The sequence below is a fragment of the Akanthomyces muscarius genome, chromosome 3 (genome assembly GCF_028009165.1).
Source record: "Akanthomyces muscarius strain Ve6 chromosome 3, whole genome shotgun sequence".
NCBI classification, from domain to species: domain Eukaryota; kingdom Fungi; phylum Ascomycota; class Sordariomycetes; order Hypocreales; family Cordycipitaceae; genus Akanthomyces; species Akanthomyces muscarius.
Window position 1 is genome coordinate 4,758,702 of NC_079243.1, and position 20,758 is coordinate 4,779,459.

The following is a 20,758-nucleotide window of genomic DNA, read 5'->3' on the forward strand; positions in this document are numbered from 1 at the left end:
ACAAGAATTCTCGCCAGTTCAAAATCCGAGCTTCACCAAAAAGGGCAATGCCGCGCGTCATCCAGGCAGAGGAGAGGAAAAAGAGGTGGGCGGCGAAAGTTCGCACCGGATGTCTTACCTGCAGGTGAGTAGATGGCGGTCGACTCGACCTCTAGTCCCGGGGCTCGATACCTCAGCATTGCCTCGCTTCACAGAAAGAAAAGAGGAGAAGGCAAAGAAGAAGAGCATTGAATTATTGACGTGATGACAGGGGTGAGTCAGTCACCACCCATGGTGCTGTTCGTTTGCGAGCTACATCTGCATAGCGCGCCACTGTAGCCACACTAACAAGTCATCAACCCTTTAGCACGGCGAGTAAAATGTGATGAGACGCGGCCAAACTGCGACAAATGTGAGCATACATTCTATTCTTTTTCAAATATATGTGGTTGCGTCCCACTCTACGCGGGTCTCGGGAACCATACTGACGGCCATGCAGGCACAGGAGCAGGGAAAACATGCCGCTATCACAACGAGACGGCCTCGGGATATAGATTTCGCAACATCTTGCCAAGGTCCACGGCGGCGGTTGTGCCTCTGCCGCTCGCCCCCGAAGAGTCGCCGTATGCACGCTGTTCCGGCCCCGGAAACGAAAGCCGCTACCTCCAGTTCTTCATGGAAAAAACGATTCCCGACTTCCTCCTCATGTTTCCCGAGTCCACCTGGCGGACGCGAGTGCTGCAGGTGGCACACACGGAGCCGAGCATTCGCCACGCCCTCATCTCGCTCGCGTCGTCCCATGAGTGGCGCCTGGACGCCGGCAACAGAAGGAGCCCGAATCGGGAGAGCGACTTGTCCTCGCGCCACTACAGCCTCGCACTGAGTTGTCTACAAAGTGATCTGACAGTGCGGCAGCAGCACAGGCGGCAGTCCCTTCACATCAACGTGTGCTCCTGTCTGCTGTTTATGTGTAGAGAGGTGCGTCGCGCCTCTACCAGCGACACCGAGGTTCAGAAATAAAGTACCAGCCAACTAATCAATCGCTTCAGGGTTTGTACGGCCGAAGAGCATCATCGATGCGTCTCTTTCACTGCGGTCGAAAAATGATCAGAGAATATAGATCCAACAAGGAGGCGCTGAACAACGGCGACGCGAGCATCGAAGCCGACATCGAACCCATGATCTCGTCACTTGAAGACATATTTCGCCGCGTAGAAGTTCAATTGTCCAATGTATGAAGCACCGAGCCCCCCGCACCTTTCCCATCCTTCATTTACTCGGCCAAAGACTACAGTATTAACCTGGATCATGAAAGATTATTGGCGGCCTTGATCCCGAGTTCTTGTTTGGCCATGATGGCGCCTTCGAGCCCCGATGCGTGCCCATTGACGGTCCATTTTCGTCTCTCGAGGACGCGCAGGACGCCATCCTGCACGCCCACGCGTGCATCACCGCGGACGTGCTTCGAGGGCAGGTAGCCAACCACGTGCACAATGCGCACGTTGGCTCCTGGTCCCGTTCATTCGAGGCCCTACTGTCGCGCCCCCAAAACTCACCGGACAAGCGCACCTTTGAGAGGACAGTTGCTGTGCTGGAGCTTATGAAGCGCCATATTGGCGTGGTCATGCTGGGCTGGGAAACACAAGAGGAAGGCTATACTGAAATGGTGATGCTCGCTAAACGTGCGCTTGGGCTTGAGACGGTGGCGGGCAGAGTCCCCGACGGAGCCAGCAAGAGCGACAAAGCTCACGACAATGACAGAGAAGAAGACGAGAGGAGACAGTATTGCCAAGCAACAGATCCTGACTTTGACTTTATTGTTGGTATTGTGCCGGCCCTCTTTGCTATTTTCATGAGATGCTCAAACAGTCTGCGACGAGAAGTCGCTGACATATTCCATCGCGTTCGACTGGCCGAGGGCATTTGGTGTGCCAAGATTGTAGGCAGAGTTCTCGACAGAATATTGGAGCTGGAGAAAGACTCCAACGCAAGCGAGGAGCCCGGCTCTTTCGCTGGGGGTAGAATAGAGCAGGCCAAGATTCACTTTGAGGATGGTAGCGGCGAGGATGCAGTCGTTGAGTATAGCTCGGCACAGGCGACATTGTTTGAAGCTATGATTGCATAGCGACCAAACTTATCCTCATGTTCCTGGAGACATTTCAAAGTCAGCCATGGATGGCCCAAGACGTCTGGAAAAATCCAGTATAATAATCTGACTCTTCTGCTGGCACAAGTACGTAGCTATTTGTTATTGCGGCTGGAAACTATGTGCCTTGGATTTTATTGCTTGGTCGTACAAGCATCATAATACTATACCATATCAAAGTCGAATTCAAATGAGGATCGGAGAACACCGGGAATCCTGTTAGTCCAGGATCTTACTAATACGCCTGCTCCGTGGCTCAAACCTATTATTATTATCCTTATATAATACCCTATTTATAGCTAAATAGGCCTATACTAGTATAGTTATAATATACTTCCTTATTAAGTCACCTAGCTCTATATAGTCTAGCCCCCCCTAGCACTTTGTCAGGGCACCTGTAGGGCACGCTGGTTGGTAGGAGGTTATAGGCAACCAGAGGTATCACGTGCGAAGAAGCTACTATATAGCTGGGGGCTGCCAATAAGAGAGTAGTAAGGAGGCAGCGATAATTCCACTATTATTCTAAAAACCTAAGGATTATCTAGTAACTAAAGCTCTTTACTAATAACACCTTATAGAATTATTATTACTACCTAATATATAGAATAATAAATTACTTATAGTACTAACATAGTTAATAAGCGAGTCGCCTAGATAAGCGAGTCGCCTAGATAAGCGAGTCGCCTAGTTTTCCCCACTTATTTCCTAAATCTAGAATAACTCTATTATAGTAGGGCTAAAATAGCTAGTCTTTTTTAATATTAGATATAAAACTATTAAATTACCTATATATTTAAGAATAATACTTTATATTAATTATTTAAATTTAAATAACTAATTTAATAGTAATTAGATTTAATTCTTTTTTTAACTCTTTTTAAAATTAATTATATCTTAGTCTCTTTAAAAATAGAATATCTTTTTACTATATAGTATACTATAATAATAAGAATAGATATAAAGGCTTAAAAAAATATAGTTAATCTTTTTAATAAGTTAAATAAGAAAAATAAAAAAAATAAAAGAAAATTTCTTATTTTTAATATAACTTATTAAAAGGATTAATTATATTTATTTATTAAGTCTTATTAGCTATATATATATTTATTAAAGCTCTTTATTAAGTTTATAGTTATATATATAAAGACTATAAAGTTATTAAATTTAAAAAGAACTTAGAAAAGAATTAAATCTAATATATATTATTTAATATAATATATAATTACTATTTATTTATAATTATTACTATTTTATTATAAATAGTTTAATAACTTAATATACTATATTTAAAAGTCTAGCTATTTTAGCTTTACTCTTATAGAGTTATTTTACTTTTAGTAAATAAGTGGGGCAAAATAGGCGACTCGCTTATCTAGGTAACTTACTTATTAACTATATTAGTTATTTAAAGTATATTATAAATTAATATAGCTTCTTTATAACTTAGTTTTAAGGTTTTTTTTAAGAGCTTAAAGGGTAAAAATAATATATATCTCTTTTAAAGGGATTTCTATAAATTATTATTAAGTAATAAAAGTGCTAAGATAAAGGGTGTTAAAAACTAGGTAGAGTGGGCGACTTACTTATCTAGGCGACTCACTTATTAACTATACTAGTTAAATAGAATATAATATATATATTTATATTATAAATATAGAAACTAGTAAGGAAGAGGATTTTAATTAGTTTTAAGTGTTTTTTATTATTATAGTTAAATTATTAATAATTAAAGGGTAAAAGGTTAAGTAAAGTGGCCTACTTAAATAATATAGATAAAAAAGTAGATAATGCCGTTAAAGTGAGAGGCGGGCGTAGAAACAGCTCGCTTACTATTAGCTGTTTTCAGGTAAGTCAAGCTTCGTTAGCAGGAGGTTATCTTTGGGGGGGAAGAAGGGGGGGGAGGGGGGGGTCACCAGCCAACGAAACCAGTTACAATTATACAGTAATTAGTATTCAAGATAGCACTCAGATACCAAAGCAACTTTGAGTCGTTATTATTATTTTTGTCGCTGTTATCGTTACCACGTAGACGGCGCTGTTGAGTGCAAAGTATCACTTCCCAACTACCTCGTCCTTCGCCCACTCGCCATCACTCGAAGTATGAGGCTTCGCTCGCTAACTAGTTAGGTGCTGCTTCTAGATGACTTGCCGCCACCGATCAACGCTAGTGTTGCGCCTCTAATTCCTCCATCTTCTTTCGCGCTTGAGCCGCAAAGCCCCGGCATTCGTCACTAATATCGTCCCTATCCGCAAGTGTCTGGAGTCGCTCCTTCCAAAGCGCCCATCGCTCGGGGGACCAAACTCGCCCGTCCCATTTCTTGCGTTCTGGCCTGGTCTCCCCTTCTAAAGCGCCTTGGCCCTTACCGCCATGACACAGCCTGTAAAAAGTCGAGCCAGTAACTAACAGCCAGGTGGCGGCCGGCGGGAGCAATACCTGCCACTCTCGCGAAGCCCTTCTCGTCTCGTCGTAGGGCTCTTCTATTCCCTCCTCCAGGAACAGGTCGGCCGCGGCCGGCAGCCTGCAGGCAACTTCACCTCGACTGAGCACGGCAGCTCCGAATCGCGTGGCGTTGAGGAGGGGTAGAGCTTGGGCGTAGTAATCGTCGATTTCATAGTCGGCGAAATCCGCCGACACGCCGTAGTCTATTGCATCTTGTTAACGGACGCCAGCTTTTTAGAATAGGCAAGGGGGGGTTTACTCACGGAGACCATATTCCTTAAAATCGTACGCCCAGCGCGGCATGTCTCGCCAGAAGACGGCATCGCCGGGATCACTTTGAACGGATCCATCTGCGTCCTTGACGTCTGGTAGTCTGGAAATCTCCCCGAGCAGATCAACTAGACGCTCCCGCGCGGCAGCATCACCAAAGTGGCGAATCGCTTCGCACATGTACAGAACCCAGAAGTTTTCTATCTTTTCATTTAGTTTGGATCTTGGTTCGTATGCTGCTGTGATGGCTTTTGCGGTTTCTGCAGGGGACGTTTTGTTTTCCAGCAAAGACGCGAGTGCATCGATGGCTTGGCGATGATCGATGTCGCTAGTGTTTGCGTACTTTTCTTTCTTCCATTCTTGCACGGACGTCATGGTGGCAATGTCGAGTAGCTGGAGTGACTTTGTGTGATTTTCCGTCTATGGAGTGAATAGAGTGTATGGGGCTTGGTGAAGCGAATCTAGAGGGAGCCTGAGCCTGATGCTGGTATATGTATAGGCGACAACCACAAATGGTGGCGAAACCGTGTCAGCGCGCGGTGAGAAGAGTCATCCCCGCAATTTCTCATCGCAGTATTGCGCGTACATTCACGACGTCATAACTCTTCACGTACACTTACTGCGCACGTGTAGCTTATGTCGTCGGACGCACGGTATGACTAATTATGAATCGGAAAAGTATTCGACCACCTCGAACAAGGCCGAGCCGGCTGCAATTTACCAGGCAGCTCTCCAATTCGTCACACCAATGAGGGGTGGCCATACCATAGCGCAGCAAAACATTTACCTTGAAGCTACTACTACATTTTGACAAAGGCAGCACGCCCTCTGCTTTTAGATGGAACAACAAGGCAAGCCTGTCATACTTGGAGCTGGGGACCAAGAGTGGTTTGCCACTTTTGCAGCTGTAATCCAACGAAAGGAGAAACCCAAGTGGGCGGCACGGATGTCTCAATTAAAGTAGAGGAGATGAGGAGTGCGAGGAAAGTCGACCGCTGCACTGGCCGTCTTCGAGACATTCCCATTGCCTACATGCTAGCATCAACAATTCAGGTTGTCATCACACTACGCTGAAGATTGATAACTCTTTGCATTCACAAAAAAAAAGCGCACATTTCAGTTTCCAAAATAACTTCATTTTCTGTAAAACCCCTTGCCCAGTCTGACCTTGGCTACATCTACCAACCACCCCGCTACCTCGTCCATCTTCTTTTACGACCGACTTGTCACCATACGTCGTGCCGACTTCCCTCCTCAACTATCCGGGCATTGTACGAAGCTGTTATCCGTTTTGGAAGGATGTCCTATAGCAAGGCAGTACGTGTAGTCAGAGTATGGCGTCGCATTACCCGAGACAATAGCGATTATGCGATCTGGCCCTGGGTCCCCTCCCTTGTATATCGGGTCTGTGATTGGGAACAGGAAGTAAGTCTTTCCTGCCTGGCCAGTTGCGCATTCGGCTATATTGTCGAGCGCGGTCTTGATGTCCGCGTTGCCCTTGTCGGGGTTGTAGCGGTGAGGGTAGTATTTAGAGCCAAAGGACATATCTACTAAACGGCCCTTGACTCTCAGTGTTTGCTATCATCCAACTGCCAAAACAAATCTCTTCGTCTGCTATCATTGAACAAACTTTTATTTTCAAAGTACTACTATCAATATACTCTTCCAAAATGATCAACACCATGACCAAACTCTTTGCGCTCGCTGCCCTCGCTGTTTCCAGCGCCACCGCATCCGACGTCTATACGACCTTCTCCGGCCAGAATGGTGACATTGCTCCCAACTTCGACATCTCCAACACGGGCTGCTTCGCTGCAGAGGGCGCCACCATGGTGTCGTTCAGCCAAGCCGGCGGCAGCACCTTCAACGGACCGTACTGCCTAAGTGCGTGGAAGGACGGTGCCTGCCCTGGCGATGCCACCGCGAAGCAGGGCTTCTCGAGCCTCCACAGCGGCACCAAGTACATGCTCAACGACGACATGTCGTTTACCGGCTCATACAAGTGGTCGCCCGAGGGATGTTAAGTTTGCAACCCTGTAAATGTTTCGAGACAGAGGTGGAGAGGATGAGAAGGGTTAAGAGGTGTAAGAGAAAGAAGCTTTTACATAAAAGAGGGGTTTCAATTTTTATATACACTTATAGATACATAGCTGGAAATACATCCGAACATAAATCAATAGTTTACTATTAGTCTAGCAGCAAATTCAACATCACGCTAAAGGACATTCCGGAAGTTTTGGTAATTTACCGTCGTCACTGTTCTAGACACAGCAAAGCGATATGTTGACGTGCCACGAACGTGATAGTGATTTTGTAGAGCGATCAAAGTGATAAAACAATGCAATAAAAAGCAAAGAAGACCGGCATCAGATTACCGAAGATGGCCGCTCTGTAATGATGATGAAGAAGGACCGCGAGCCTCCCCTCCCTGTGTAGTGGGCGGCTTGCTCCTTATAAATTATACTGGGCCTAACTCGATCCTAGCCCCCCCTAGCAACTGGCGCGACGCACGGACACATTATTGCACTACGCCAGCCCCGTGGTCCCTATGGTACATGTGCCACGCCCCCACTCCTCCGTAGTGGGTGCTTAACACTAACACGCACACAACGCCTCCGCACATAGGCACGTCATAGCTATAATAATTAATAGCGAATAACTTAATAAATACCTAATTAATCTAAAGAAAAATTATATTAATCTATAGCCTAATTCCTCCTCTTTTTAGTTCTTCTTTTCTTTTATGCCTTTTCCTCTTCTATAGCCTTTTTCTTAGCGGCTCTCTTAGCTTAATTAATAGTATATTATGCCTTCTTAAGCTCCTTCTTTTCTTTTATAGCTGTTATTATATATATATAGGAGACCTATAAAACGCCGTCTTTTTATAGATAGTAATTCTATATATTAGCTTAATTTAAGGCTTCTTTTTAGGCTTTCTTAACCCTTTAAAGGCGATATATAGTCTCTTTATATTCTACTATTATTATAATATTACTATATATTATCTAGTTAAATTAGTACTTAAATCGCCTCTTTTTTTCACTTTAAGGCTAGCTTTTAAATAATTCCTTAGTAGCTATTTTTAGATAATACTAACTAATATTAATTTAATATACTATATAAGGAGTAGTAAAAGGTAATAAGAATAGCTATAATTTAGGTGTAGAGAGTACTTTTAGGTCTACCTTTTCCTCCTCTTCTTCTAAATATATTTCTTTTATCTAATTAATAATAAGTTAAGGCTTAAAAGGCTAGATTTCTATAACCTTAAAGCTCTTTTTTATAGTGTTAGTTTAGAGTGTTTTAATATATATATCTTTAATTATTAATAGTGTAATTCTAAGAATATAAACACTAAGTAAAGCTATATAATAACTTATAGAAATATTCTATAGACTCTAATATTAAGGTATTACTCTTATAAGGGTTATATATTAAATATTAGTATAATAAAAGGCGCCTTTAAGTAATTAATTATGATTTTTAAGAATTAAGTTAATTTAAGTTAAGTTACTCTATATAGGTTAAATTTATATCTTATATATTATAGTAAGGGCCTTAATAATAAGTTATTATTATAGGTTAAAGAAGAATACCTAAAAGGGTAATTCCTACCTATAAAGATAGGGCTTTATAATTAATTAATTATATTATTTTAAAAATATATTATATTAAAGGAAAAAAGGTTAAAATTTTACTACCTACTATAAGGTATTAGGCTTTTATAGTTATAATATAAGGGTAATATAGTATATATATATTAAGTGTATTATCTAATATTATACTTCTCCCTAATATAATTTAGAACTAGTATTATATCTAATTAGAAAAGAAGTAAGTAAATATATAAGAAAAATCTAGTCTAGTATACCTTATAATTATAAGTTATTTATAATTAAAATCTATAATATTCTAATAAGAAAAAAGCTTATAACTCTTAATTAAAACTCTCTATTATTTATAGTTTCTTTTATCTTAATATCTATTCTCTTTTTAATAGAAGGTATTAGAATATCTCCTATATTTTCTCTACCTTTATTACCTACTAGCTTAGGGCTTATAAATAGATACCCTTTACTCTAATTAACCTTAACACTCTTAATAGCCTCTTCTAAGTTCTTATTATTATCCTCTTTAATAATTACTAGTTTTTTTTATATTCTTATAATATAGTTAATAAGCAAGTCGCCTAGATAAATAAGTCGCCTATTTTACCCCACTTATTTACTAAAGTTAAAATAACTCTATAAGAGTAAAGCTAAAATAGCTAGACTTTTAAATATAGTATATTAAGTTATTAAACTATTTATAATAAAATAGTAATAATTATAAATAAATAGTAATTATATATTATATTAAATAATATATATTAGATTTAATTCTTTTCTAAATTCTTTTTAAATTTAATAACTTTATAGTCTTTATATATATAACTATAAAACTTAATAAAGAGCTTTAATAGATATTTATATAGCTAATAAGACTTAATAAATAAATATAATTAATTAATATAACTTATTAAAAGAATTAATTATATTTATTTATTATAAATAGTTTAATAACTTAATATATTATATCTAAAAGCCTAACTATTTTAGCTTTACTTTTATAAAGTTATTTTAACTTTAGTAAATAAGTGGGGTAAAATAGGCGACTTATTTATCTAAATAACTCACTTATTAACTATATTAAGGAAACTATAAGAAATATAAATATCTTATTAAATAAAAAGGATACCTAAATGTTACGAACTAGAATGCACGCAAGGCAGACCGGGGAAGCGGCCTAAGGAGCGACTAGGCGGGCGCCTACAGGTCGCCCGATTAGGATGCTAAATCATGTGACTAGATTACTGTGGATTATAGTGAGCTAGTAGTGATCTAAGATAGCATTTTTATTAGATAGATTACTTAGGATTACTAGTAATCTAAGTGATCTAAGGAATATAATAGAGAGATAGATAGGTACTTAAAGAGGAGGTATTCTAGTAGCTAGGTAGTCTAGATCTCTATTAATTAATCTAAGTAATAGTTTTACTATTAAGAGTTCTACTTTTAACGAACGCCTATAATACTACTTAACACACTACCTTATAGCTTTAAGCCTGACTTACTCTCTAAGAAATAGACCTACTATGACTTAGTAAATAAGTTATTATTATATTTTAATTAATCCTATTTAGTAAGTTACCCTTAAAACTTTAAGTAGTTAACCTTTATAATGTCTACTATAAGTGGAAATACTACTAACCCTGCCTAGTATATAGTGTAGATAAGATAGCAGATTAAAGCCCTTACTGCCTAAATCTAGTCTATATAGGCGAATAATATAGTAACCTTTATACTCTCTAAGTTCCCTAAACCTAAACCGTTTAATAGTACTAGAAGAGACGTATATATATTCCTAACTTAGGCTAAGGCCTACCTTTAAGTTAACACTACTATTTCTAACCTTACCGTTTAGATACTTTATATTAGAAACCTTCTTACTAGTAAGGTAATAGAATAGTAGGAGCTAACTTTTAGGGACTATCTTAATAATAAAACCCCTAAAGATAAAACCGTTTAAATCTTTACTTATTATACGAACTTTAAAGAAGCCCTAACTGTTATATTTAGAGACCTTAATGAAATCCGGACCGCTATATATAAACTTAAGACCCTAAGGTAGACTAGTTCTACTTAGCATTTTACGTGTAAGTTCTAATAGATTACTACTAAACTTAAATAGGATGATAAAAGTTAGATAGAGCTCTTCTATAATAGACTCTAAGAAGATGTGAAAGACGACCTGTATAAAATGGATTAACTAGATTCTTTTAATATATTTATAGAAATAGTAATTAAAATTGATAACCGAAACTATACTAGGCGCCTTAAGAAAGGAGGACGGGCGTAGGGAAACACTAAACTATAAACCTAATAATACTAACTAAACACAGGATGACGATAAGGTAGATCTATAGCTTATAGTGCTCACCTAGGCCTAATAGAACTAGACGCTATAAATAAAGAAAAGGGTAAGACTTGTTATAACTATAGTAAGACTGGACACTTTACTAATAAGTGTCGTGCCTTAAAGAAATAATAGAAGCCTGTGGGAGAAGGACGGAAACTCTACGCGGCTAACTGTAAAGACTTGCCTACCTGAAACCTTAGTATAGTAAATAGCGAAGAATACACCTCTAAACCTAAACGTTATTACTATTTAGTAGATAATACTAGCTTAGACGAAGACTAGGAGTTTAGAACCTAGCTAGTACCTAAAGAAGATGACTAACTTATATACACTAAACTGGATGTAAAGGAAGTAGTTAATTACGTTCTAATAACACTAGAGCCTAAAGACACCTTAGTTAGTGCCCTGTCTATAAGAGAAGGAGACCCTAAACTAATTATAGTTATAATTAACGGATTTAATATATCTAACCTAACTATATTAATTTACTAACTCCTCTTAATAGAAGACAACACTACTATATAAACTAGTAAAACCACCCTACTCTACCTAGTACTTAACCCTATATATTAGGAATATATAATAATCTCTTAGGTATCGTACTTATATAATAATTATAGACGACACCTATAGAAGAAACTTAAGTATAGATAGTTCCCGCGCTATAGTACCACTACTAACTATAGACTATACTTAGAAATTAATCTTAGACACTAGAAGATCTAGAAAAGAACTAGCTCTACCTTACTCTTTAAGAAAAATAAAAATAAGATATACTATATTAAGGATAATAACACCTATACTATCCGCGCTATAACCTTACACTATAAAGAAGGGGGAAATAGTATAAGAATAAGAAGCGTACTTAGCTTACACTTAATTAATATAGAAGGCAGATAACCTAACTATTACTAAAGCTCTAATAAAAGAAAACTAACTATCTTTAAAACATTTTAAAAGATAGACTAATAAGAGGAAGATACTAAATAGAAATTAGGAAAAGATAGCTATTACTAAACTCCTAACTGATTCCTTAATAGAGATCTAATAGGTCTTTATATACTATAAATATTAGTAGTACTATATACCTTATAATTACTATAAAAATTATAAGAAGAAAGATTTAGGTAATAATTAATAGTGGAGTATAAGGAAACTTTATCTCGCTAAATCTTATTAATAAACTATAATTACCTTAGACTATAAAAGATAAGCCTTACTAACTTATAATTATAGAAGGATATATAGTAAAATTTAGCTAAAAAGTAGTTAATATAGAAGTAGTATAACTTTTAATTAATATATAAGGTATAAAATACTATATTACCTTAGATATTATAGTAATCTTAAAATACGATATTATATTAGGGATACCTTAGTTATAAGTAAGTAATCCCTAAGTTAACTAGAGAATAGGCTAACTCTAATAGGATCTACTAGGATGTGATTATAATAATAAGAGCGGCTTATAAAGAGCACCCTAATTAAATTAAGACTAGCCTCTAGGAATATATATAATTACTAGAGAGCCTAAAGCTAGTATAATAGAGATTCCTAAGGAATACTTAAAGTATAGTAAGCTGTTTAGTAGAGAGCTAGAAATAGGACTATTAGAGTATTTACACTAAGACTATAAGATTAAGCTCTAACTTAGTACTAAACTAATATTTAATAAAATATATCCCTAGAACCTTATATAAGATAAAGCTCTTAAAGAGTATCTAGATAAGATATTATAAAAGGGATATATATAACTATTAGAATCCCTAGTAGGATACCTAATCCTATAGGTATTAAAGAAAAACGGAAAGCTATAACTATATATTAACTATTAGTAACTTAATAAGATTATAATTAAAAACTAATATCTATTACTACTTATTATAGAGATATAAGATAAGCTTAGATAAGCTAAGTGGTTTACTACCCTTAACCTAAAAGGAGCTTATAATCTAATTTATATAGCTAAGGGTTATAAGTAGAAAACCGCCTTTTAAACTATAAGAGGACACTTTAAGTATCTTATAATACTATTTAGCCTTACTAATATACTTATAACATTCTAAACTATAATTAATAATATTTTATAGAAATAGCTTAATAAATTTATTATTATCTATCTTAATAATATCCTTATGTTCTTTAACATACTTAAGGAATATAAGAAATATATATATAAAGTACTATAGACACTATAAGATAATAAGCTCCTTATTAAGGTAGCTAAGAGTAAATTCTATTAATATAAAGTTAAATTCTTAAGATACGAAATTATACTAGGATAAATTAGGATAAGTCTATCTAAGATTAAAGATGTTTAGAACTAGCTTATACTAACTAATATTAGAAAAGTAAGAGGATTCCTTAGATTTATAAACTTCTACTAACACTTTATCTGCGGATTTAGAGAAATTATAATTCCTCTTACTAACCTTATAAAGAAGAATAACGAATTCTAATAGACAGATAAAGAAGCTAACGCCTTCTAGGAACTAAAAGAGAAAATCCTAAATAAGCTAGTTCTACTTATAGCTAATCCTAATAAACCCTTTAAAGTTAAAATAGACGCCTCTAACTACACGCTTAGCGGATAACTTAGATAATAAGATAACAAAGATTAACTTTACCTAGTTATATTCTTCTTAAAGAAACTTTATAGACTAGAATTAAACTATAATATATATAATAAAGAACTTATAGCTATTATTAAAGCCTTTAAGGAATAGAAGTATTACCTAAAAGGAGTAAACTATAAGGTTAAGGTCTATACTAACTATAAGAACCTAACTTCTTTTATAACTATAAAAGATCTAAATAAATAATAGATTAGATAGTATAAAACCCTAATAGATTATAATTTTAAAATTATATATTATAAAGGATCTAAAAATAGAAGAGTAGATACGCTTAGCTAAAAAGAGGATTTAAAAACAGAATAGTAAGTAGATAATACACCCTTACTATACTAAACTAAGGATAGGAACTTTATACTAGGCACCTAAGAAATCAATATAACTTAGTAAGTATAACTAGATAATATTTAGCTATAAAGAATTAAGTTAAGAATCTAAAGAGACTATCTAATAGACACTTAGAGATTAACCCTATTTTTTATATAAAAAGAAAATAACTATTTCTATAACGATTAACTATACGTCCTAGCTGTATTATAAAAACAGCTTATAGAAGAAATATATATATATCCCCTATATAGATACTAAGGTGTTATAAAGATAATTAGTTAACTATAAAGATTATATAACTTCCCTAAAAGTAGGAAGATTATATAAGAAATTATTAGGAAATATAATATTTATAATAAAGTAAAGTTAATATAATACGTACCTTATAGTAAACTATAACTAATATTACTACCTAAAAGAGTATAATAAACTATTACTATAGACTTTATTATTAAACTACTAAAGTCTAAAGAACCTATAATAGGAGCACTCTATAATAGTATCTTAGTTATTATAGATAAACTTATAAAGTATACCTACTATATTCCCTATATAGAATCTAGTAATACTAAAGACCTAATATATATATTCTTTAAAATAGTTATTACTTAATATAGATTACTAATAAAACTTATATTAGATTATAATAAATTATTTATATTAAACTTCTAGAAATGCCTTATAGAAATAATAAAGATTAAGTAAAGCTTATCTATAGTATTCTACTTATAGTTAGATAGTTAGACTAAGATTCTAAATTAAATACTAGAATAATACCTATAAAGCTATATTAACTACTAGTAAGATAATTAGGTAGAATAGTTACTACTTATATAATAGGCTTATAATAGCTCTGAAATTAATAATATAAAAATATTACTATTTAAAGTAAATTATAGATTTAACCCTATTATTAAAATATATATAATATAGAATGTAAATATACTAGTAGCTATAGTATATATAGTAATAATTATAGATATATAAAAACACTTATAATAAGAATAGATATTTTTATAAAACTATATAAAGTACTATATAGATAAAAAGAGATTACTAGCACTAATCCTAGAGGAGGGATATAAAGTCTACCTTATATATAAAAACATTAAAATAAAGCGACCTAATAATAAACTTAACTAGAAGAAAATCAGACTATTCCTTATTAAACAAAAAATATTAAATACTAACTATAAACTATTATTACCTAATAGAATAAAGATCTATCCTATATTCTATATCTTATTACTTAAGAAAGTACTAGATGATATTATAGTTACTATAGATATTATTATAGAAAATAACGATATATATAAAATTAAATGAATACTTAAAGTATAAGGAAACTATAAGAAATATAAATATCTTATTAAATAGAAAGGATACCTAAACTCTAAGAACACCTAGGAACCTATTAAGAACCTTATAGGTTACTTAGACCTACTTTAATAGTTTAATAAGTAACGTTCTACTTATTAAGTTCCTTTTTAGGTATCTATAATAAATCTAAGAAAATAACGTTCTAATCTACTATATCTATATAGCTAAAAGACTATACCTTTATTATAGCCTTTAACTTAGCTCGCTTAGACTTATTAAGTTTGTCTAGTGACTAAAGACTATACTTAACTATAGTGGAACTATAAGTTATAAGAGACTTGTGTTGTTTTTATAGACGCTCTAGCTTAGCTAGCGCTTTAGAAGATTCTCGTTAAAGACGTTAAAGGAGAGTAACGGCCTCCTCCTCTTCGTAATATAAACATTAGGATTCTAAAATGATCTAATTAAGAGAAGATATTAGCACCTCTAAGCTATTATAAGAATAACCTTAATAGACATATTTCTTATAATAAGAAATACCTTCTATTATTTTATAAGAAAGCTTTTTAGAATAATAAAAAGAATAAGGTATAATAATAACTCTAAATTCTTTAATAATAGTAGCTAGTTTTAAGCGCTATTTAGTTTTAGTAAAATAAGGCTTAGTAATATAGTTAGATATAGTAAAGTATAATAATATAGGAGGAAGAAAGGACCTATAAATGCGAAAGATAAGATAGGCTAGCTATATTAGTTTTAAGGATAAGACTAATAGGGGAGGAGTATTATATTATAAACTAGAATGTATATAAGGTAGACTAGGGAAGCGGCCTAAGGAGCGACTAGGCGGGCGCCTATAGGTCGCCCGATTAGGATGCTAAATTATATAACTAGATCACTGTGGATTATAGTGAGCTAATAGTAATCTAAGATAGCATTTTTATTAGATAGATTACTTAGGATTACTAGTAATCTAAGTGATCTAAGGAATATAATAGAGAGATAGATAGGTACTTAAAGAGGAGGTATTCTAGTAGCTAGGTAGTCTAGATCTCTATTAATTAATCTAAGTAATAGTTTCACTATTAAGAGTTCTACTCTTAACGAACACCTACGATACTGCTTAACGCGCTACCCTGTAGCTTTAAGCCTGACTTACTCTCTAAGAAACAGACCTACTGTGACTTAGTAAATAAGCTATCGTTACACTAAACTCTAAGAATACCTAGAAACCTATTAAAAACCTTATAAGTTATTTAGACCTACTATAATACCAGATAACACGCTTAATATATACACGCTATACTGCCCTTATATTATAACTATAAAAGCCTAATACCCTATAATAGGTAGTAGAAAAATAACTTTTTTTCCCTTAATATAATATATTTTTAAAATACTATAATTAATTTATTATAAAGCCCTATATTTATAGGTAAGAATTACCCTTTCAGGTATCCTCTTTTAACCTATAAAAATAACTTATTATTAAGGCCCTTATTATAACATATAAAATATAAATTTAACCTATATAGAGTAACTTAACTTAAATTAACTTAATTCTTAAAGATTATAATTAATTACTTAAAGGCGCCTTTTATTATACTAATATTTAATATATAACCCTTATAAAAGTAATACCTTAATATTAGAGTATATAGAATATTTTCTAAGTTAGTATATAGCTTTACTTAGTATTTATATTCCTAGAATTATAATAGAGGTTATAGTAGGGAGATAACTTAAGAAGAGGATTATTAGAATTAATTATACCCTAAGAGCACTAAAAGAGCTACTATAATAAGAACCTAAGAACTTAAAGGGAATATAAAGCGATAAGAGACCTTAGGTACACCCTAGGAAATCTAAGTGAAGGATAGACTAAAGTTAGCTACACTCTAAAAATTAGGAATAATTAATTAGTCTCTAATTAATAGGGATAGCTTTATTACTATACTAGAAGATAACTAATAAAGACTAAGGTATAAGGGCCCTAGTTAGTTAGATATAATATAGGGTGTTAAGGTGTAAGAAATAATATAATATAAAGAAAGGGAAATATAAATAAAGAGAAAAAAGATAAGAAGTAATATCTAGTACTAGGTAGATAAGAAAAAAGGGTATAAGAGGCGTAGATAACCTATAATAGTTAACCTTTTATCTTTTTCCTCTTAATTAATCGCTACTAAGATAGTACTATTATTACTCCTACCTTTATATATAAGAGTACCTTAATACACACTAAAGTACCTACTAACTATCTAAAAGATTAATAATAACTATACTAACCTTAAATAATAGTAGAAGGGTAAATAAAGGTTTCTTAGGACCTATATTTATAGCTATAAGGGATAAACTAGTTATAGTACTTAGTGACTCTTTATCTAATTAATTATAAAAAGAAGATACTAGAAGTATCTATAAGAGGAAGTCTATCTTAGGAAAGAAGAAGAAGGGAAAAGGGGGTAAGTTACTATTAGGAATAGAAGGCTTTAGTAAGTAAGGAGTTAATAATAATCTATCTAATAGGAAGGAAAACACTAATATACTTACTATATAAACTAACTAACTAATAAAAGCGCTCCTAAATTCCCACCTTTAATTAAATATAACTTTTAATAAGGTAGAACTATAAGTTATAAGAGACTTATATTATTTTTATAAACACTTTAGTTTAGCTAGCACTTTAGAAGATTCTTATTAGAGATATTAAAAGAGAGTAGTAGTCTCCTCCTTCTTATAATATAAATATTAGGATTCTAAAATAATCTAATTAAGAGAAGATACTAATACCTTTAAGCTATTATAAGAATAGCCTTAATAGATATATTCTTTATAATAAGAAATACCTTTTATTATTTTTATAAGAAAGTTTTTTAGAATAATAAAAGAAATAAGGTATAATAATAACTCTAAATTTTTTAATAGTAGTAACTAGTTTTAAGTACTATTTAGTTTTAATATAATAAAGCTTAGTAATATAATTAGATATAATAAAGTATAATAATATAAGAGGAAAAAAAAACCTATAAATATAAAAGATAAGATAAGCTAGTTATAGTAGCCTTAAGGATAAGACTAATAGGGGAGGAGTATTATATTATAAACTAGAATATATATAAGGTAGACTAAAGAAGCGGCTTAAAGAGCGACTAGGTGGGCACTTATAGGCCGCCGAATTAGGATACTAGGTTATATAACTAGATTATTATAGATTATAGTAAGCTAATAGTAATCTAAGTTAATATCTATAATAATAGATTACTTAAGATTACTAATAATCTAAGTAATCTAGAGGATATAATAGGGAGATAGATAAATACTTAAAGAAGAAGTATTCTAGTAGTTAGGTAGTCTAGATCTCTATTAATTAATCTAAGTAATAGTTTCACTATTAAGAGTTCTACTCTTAATAAATGCCTATAATACTACTTAAATGTGCTACCTTATAGCTTTAAGCCTAACTTACTCTCTAAGAAACAGACCTACTATAACTTAGTAAATAAGCTATCGTTATACTGGGGTAGTGAGTATTGGACATGCATATATGCTGTTATCATAGCTCTAGCAACAGGCAATTTTAGGAGCGCTGCAGTTCTTGTCGCTCTGGCTATGGGGGCATTAAAGGTTATTGCAATGGGACGCAACTAAGATACGCTTAAGCAGGTGCTAGTTTGCGTAGGCGGAAGCAACCGCGTTGTCACAGTTCCTATCTCAGGGAATATAGAGACTGATATCGCAGCTCTGCAGGAGCATGGTCCGGTCGATGTTTACTTTGACATCTCACCCAAGCTCACGACAACTCCATCGTACATAAAAGCCAGCATGACTGCCTTGCGGCGCCATGGCCGCATGAGTATTATGGGAGGTATTCCTGCCAATGCGGAGTTTCCTTACCCCATGATCATGTTTAAAGGTTTAACCATTAAAGGAACATTTATGTACACCCGCGAGCAGGCTGATGAGCTTATCAAACTTATCGAAACGGGTCTGCTACCTATCGGACAACACGGCGGTATTCAGACTACGGGGAAATATCCGTTGAGTATGTGGCAGCAGGCATTTGAACATGCTTACAGTGAGAGCGGACGAAGGAAGGCGGTCTACTTTATACCAAACGGAGAGTAGCATGTTTTTACCACTCCCAGACACAATTGAATAAATCGTACTGCCGTATCACGGTTTCTCAACTAGGGAAATTTCTATCCTGCTATATCTGTATAATTTCCCGTCTCATCTGCGACGCGGCGCCGTTTGTGCATTGTTTCTCGAGCTGACGAATAGATATCATATGTATTTTTTGTTCAATGACTAAATATGTACTTGCTAGTCTTTTCAAGTAAACCGAACATTGCGTGACAGCTAGTAGGCTATTTATGCCTTGACCAGAGTAAGACGGTAGGTCTGGAGAATCTCGTTGACGGGCTGGAAGTAGGTCGTTCCTCCGCTCTGGCAGTTGCCGCTACCTCCCGAGGTGACACCCTGAGCCTGGGTGCCGGAGTAGAAAGAACCGCCCGAGTCGCCGGGCTCGGCGCAGACGTTGGTCTGGGTGAGGCCGGTGACGGATCCCTCGGCGTAGTTGACGGTGGCGCCCTTTGCGCGGACGGTGCCGCAGTGGACCTGGGTGGTTGAGCCGGAGCGGCAGATGCTGGCCCCGACGGCAGACTCGGTGCTGCCTTTGACGGGTAAGCTACCCTGTCCGTAGCCGTTGATGTAGCCGCGGAGGGTGGTGCCACTTACAGTGCGGACGTAGCTCATGTCGGCGCTGCCGGGGAAGACGGAACCGGAAAAGGTGCCGAGGGCGGCGCCGCTGCTCGTCGTGGCAGAGTCGCCGGGGTTTCCGCAGTGACCGGCGGACACGAAGCCCGTGGTGACCGAGAAGCCGACGGAGCACCGCGCGGCGCGGTTGATGTAGTAGGCGTCGCCGCCCTGGACGGTAGCCATGGTGGTGGGCATCTGCTCGGCCGTGCGCACCTCGTACTCGGACGCGGTGAGGCCAACCTGCGCGGCCAGCTCGTCGGCGTGGCCGTGGCTGTCGGCGAGAGCCTCAATGACGAGCCTGTTAGCGGCAACGTCGACGTAGAAGGAGGCAATGCCGGAGTTGCCACCCGAGGTGGACTGGCGAGCGTTGGCCTGGCCGCCGACAAAGACCTTGTCGAGGTCGGCCTTGGCCTTTTCCAGCTTGGACAGGCTGTTGCTCATGACGATGGGTGTGGCACCGGCAGAAGTGACCTGCTCGGCCGAGGCCTGGTCGGTGACACCAATGTGCACGACGTCGGCGTCGATCCAGGCACCAGCGAAGGCATCGCCGACAGAGCTGCGCACCTGCTCAATGACATTGCTGGCCTGCAGCTCCCGAGCCACACGGGCAGTGGCTTGCTCGGCGTTGAGTCCCAAGTCGCGCTTCATTGCCTCCAGGATCTGGGGGTGCAGGTCGCTGGCCGCCTGTGTGGGTGCACCGTAGGCAACAGGCAGGACAACGGCCAGAAAGGCGAGAAACTTGGTGAGTTCCATAGTGAATCAAGCAAAGATAGAAGAACTGGGCTGAGGCTTTGAGAGTGCAGAGGCTGCTTGAGAGTGAGTCGAGTCTGGGATATTCCTATCAACTACCAGACAGACGACAGTCTTTATATACTTGTTTCCATTCGTCGTGTTGCTGGGCATGCATTTTGCAAGACCGTT

The 20,758-nt window shown here is 35.9% G+C and overlaps 4 protein-coding genes across 4 annotated transcripts; 2 read left to right on the plus strand and 2 right to left on the minus strand.

Annotated features, from left to right (window-relative positions):
- Positions 1 to 47: 47 nt before the first annotated feature.
- LMH87_002987 (uncharacterized protein) lies at positions 48 to 2,104 on the plus strand (the record flags this gene model as incomplete). The annotated part of the gene is made up of 6 exons (XM_056194535.1): positions 48 to 124; positions 251 to 282; positions 347 to 391; positions 479 to 957; positions 1,029 to 1,211; positions 1,295 to 2,104. The coding sequence occupies 6 exons, from the start codon at positions 48 to 50 to the stop codon at positions 2,102 to 2,104; spliced, it is 1,626 nt and encodes a 541-aa protein (XP_056051463.1).
- Positions 2,105 to 4,289: 2,185 nt separating this feature from the next.
- LMH87_002988 (uncharacterized protein) lies at positions 4,290 to 5,210 on the minus strand (the record flags this gene model as incomplete). The annotated part of the gene is made up of 2 exons (XM_056194536.1): positions 4,290 to 4,768; positions 4,829 to 5,210. 2 exons carry the CDS (start codon positions 5,208 to 5,210, stop codon positions 4,290 to 4,292), a joined length of 861 nt encoding a protein of 286 aa, XP_056051464.1.
- Positions 5,211 to 6,505: 1,295 nt separating this feature from the next.
- On the plus strand, positions 6,506 to 6,859 carry LMH87_002989 (uncharacterized protein; the record flags this gene model as incomplete). Its single annotated transcript, XM_056194537.1, has 1 exon — positions 6,506 to 6,859. The coding sequence occupies one exon, from the start codon at positions 6,506 to 6,508 to the stop codon at positions 6,857 to 6,859; it is 354 nt and encodes a 117-aa protein (XP_056051465.1).
- A 12,591-nt stretch (positions 6,860 to 19,450) lies between these two features.
- On the minus strand, positions 19,451 to 20,590 carry LMH87_002990 (uncharacterized protein; the record flags this gene model as incomplete). The annotated part of the gene is made up of 1 exon (XM_056194538.1): positions 19,451 to 20,590. The coding sequence occupies one exon, from the start codon at positions 20,588 to 20,590 to the stop codon at positions 19,451 to 19,453; it is 1,140 nt and encodes a 379-aa protein (XP_056051466.1).
- Between the last annotated feature and the right edge of the window lie 168 nt (positions 20,591 to 20,758).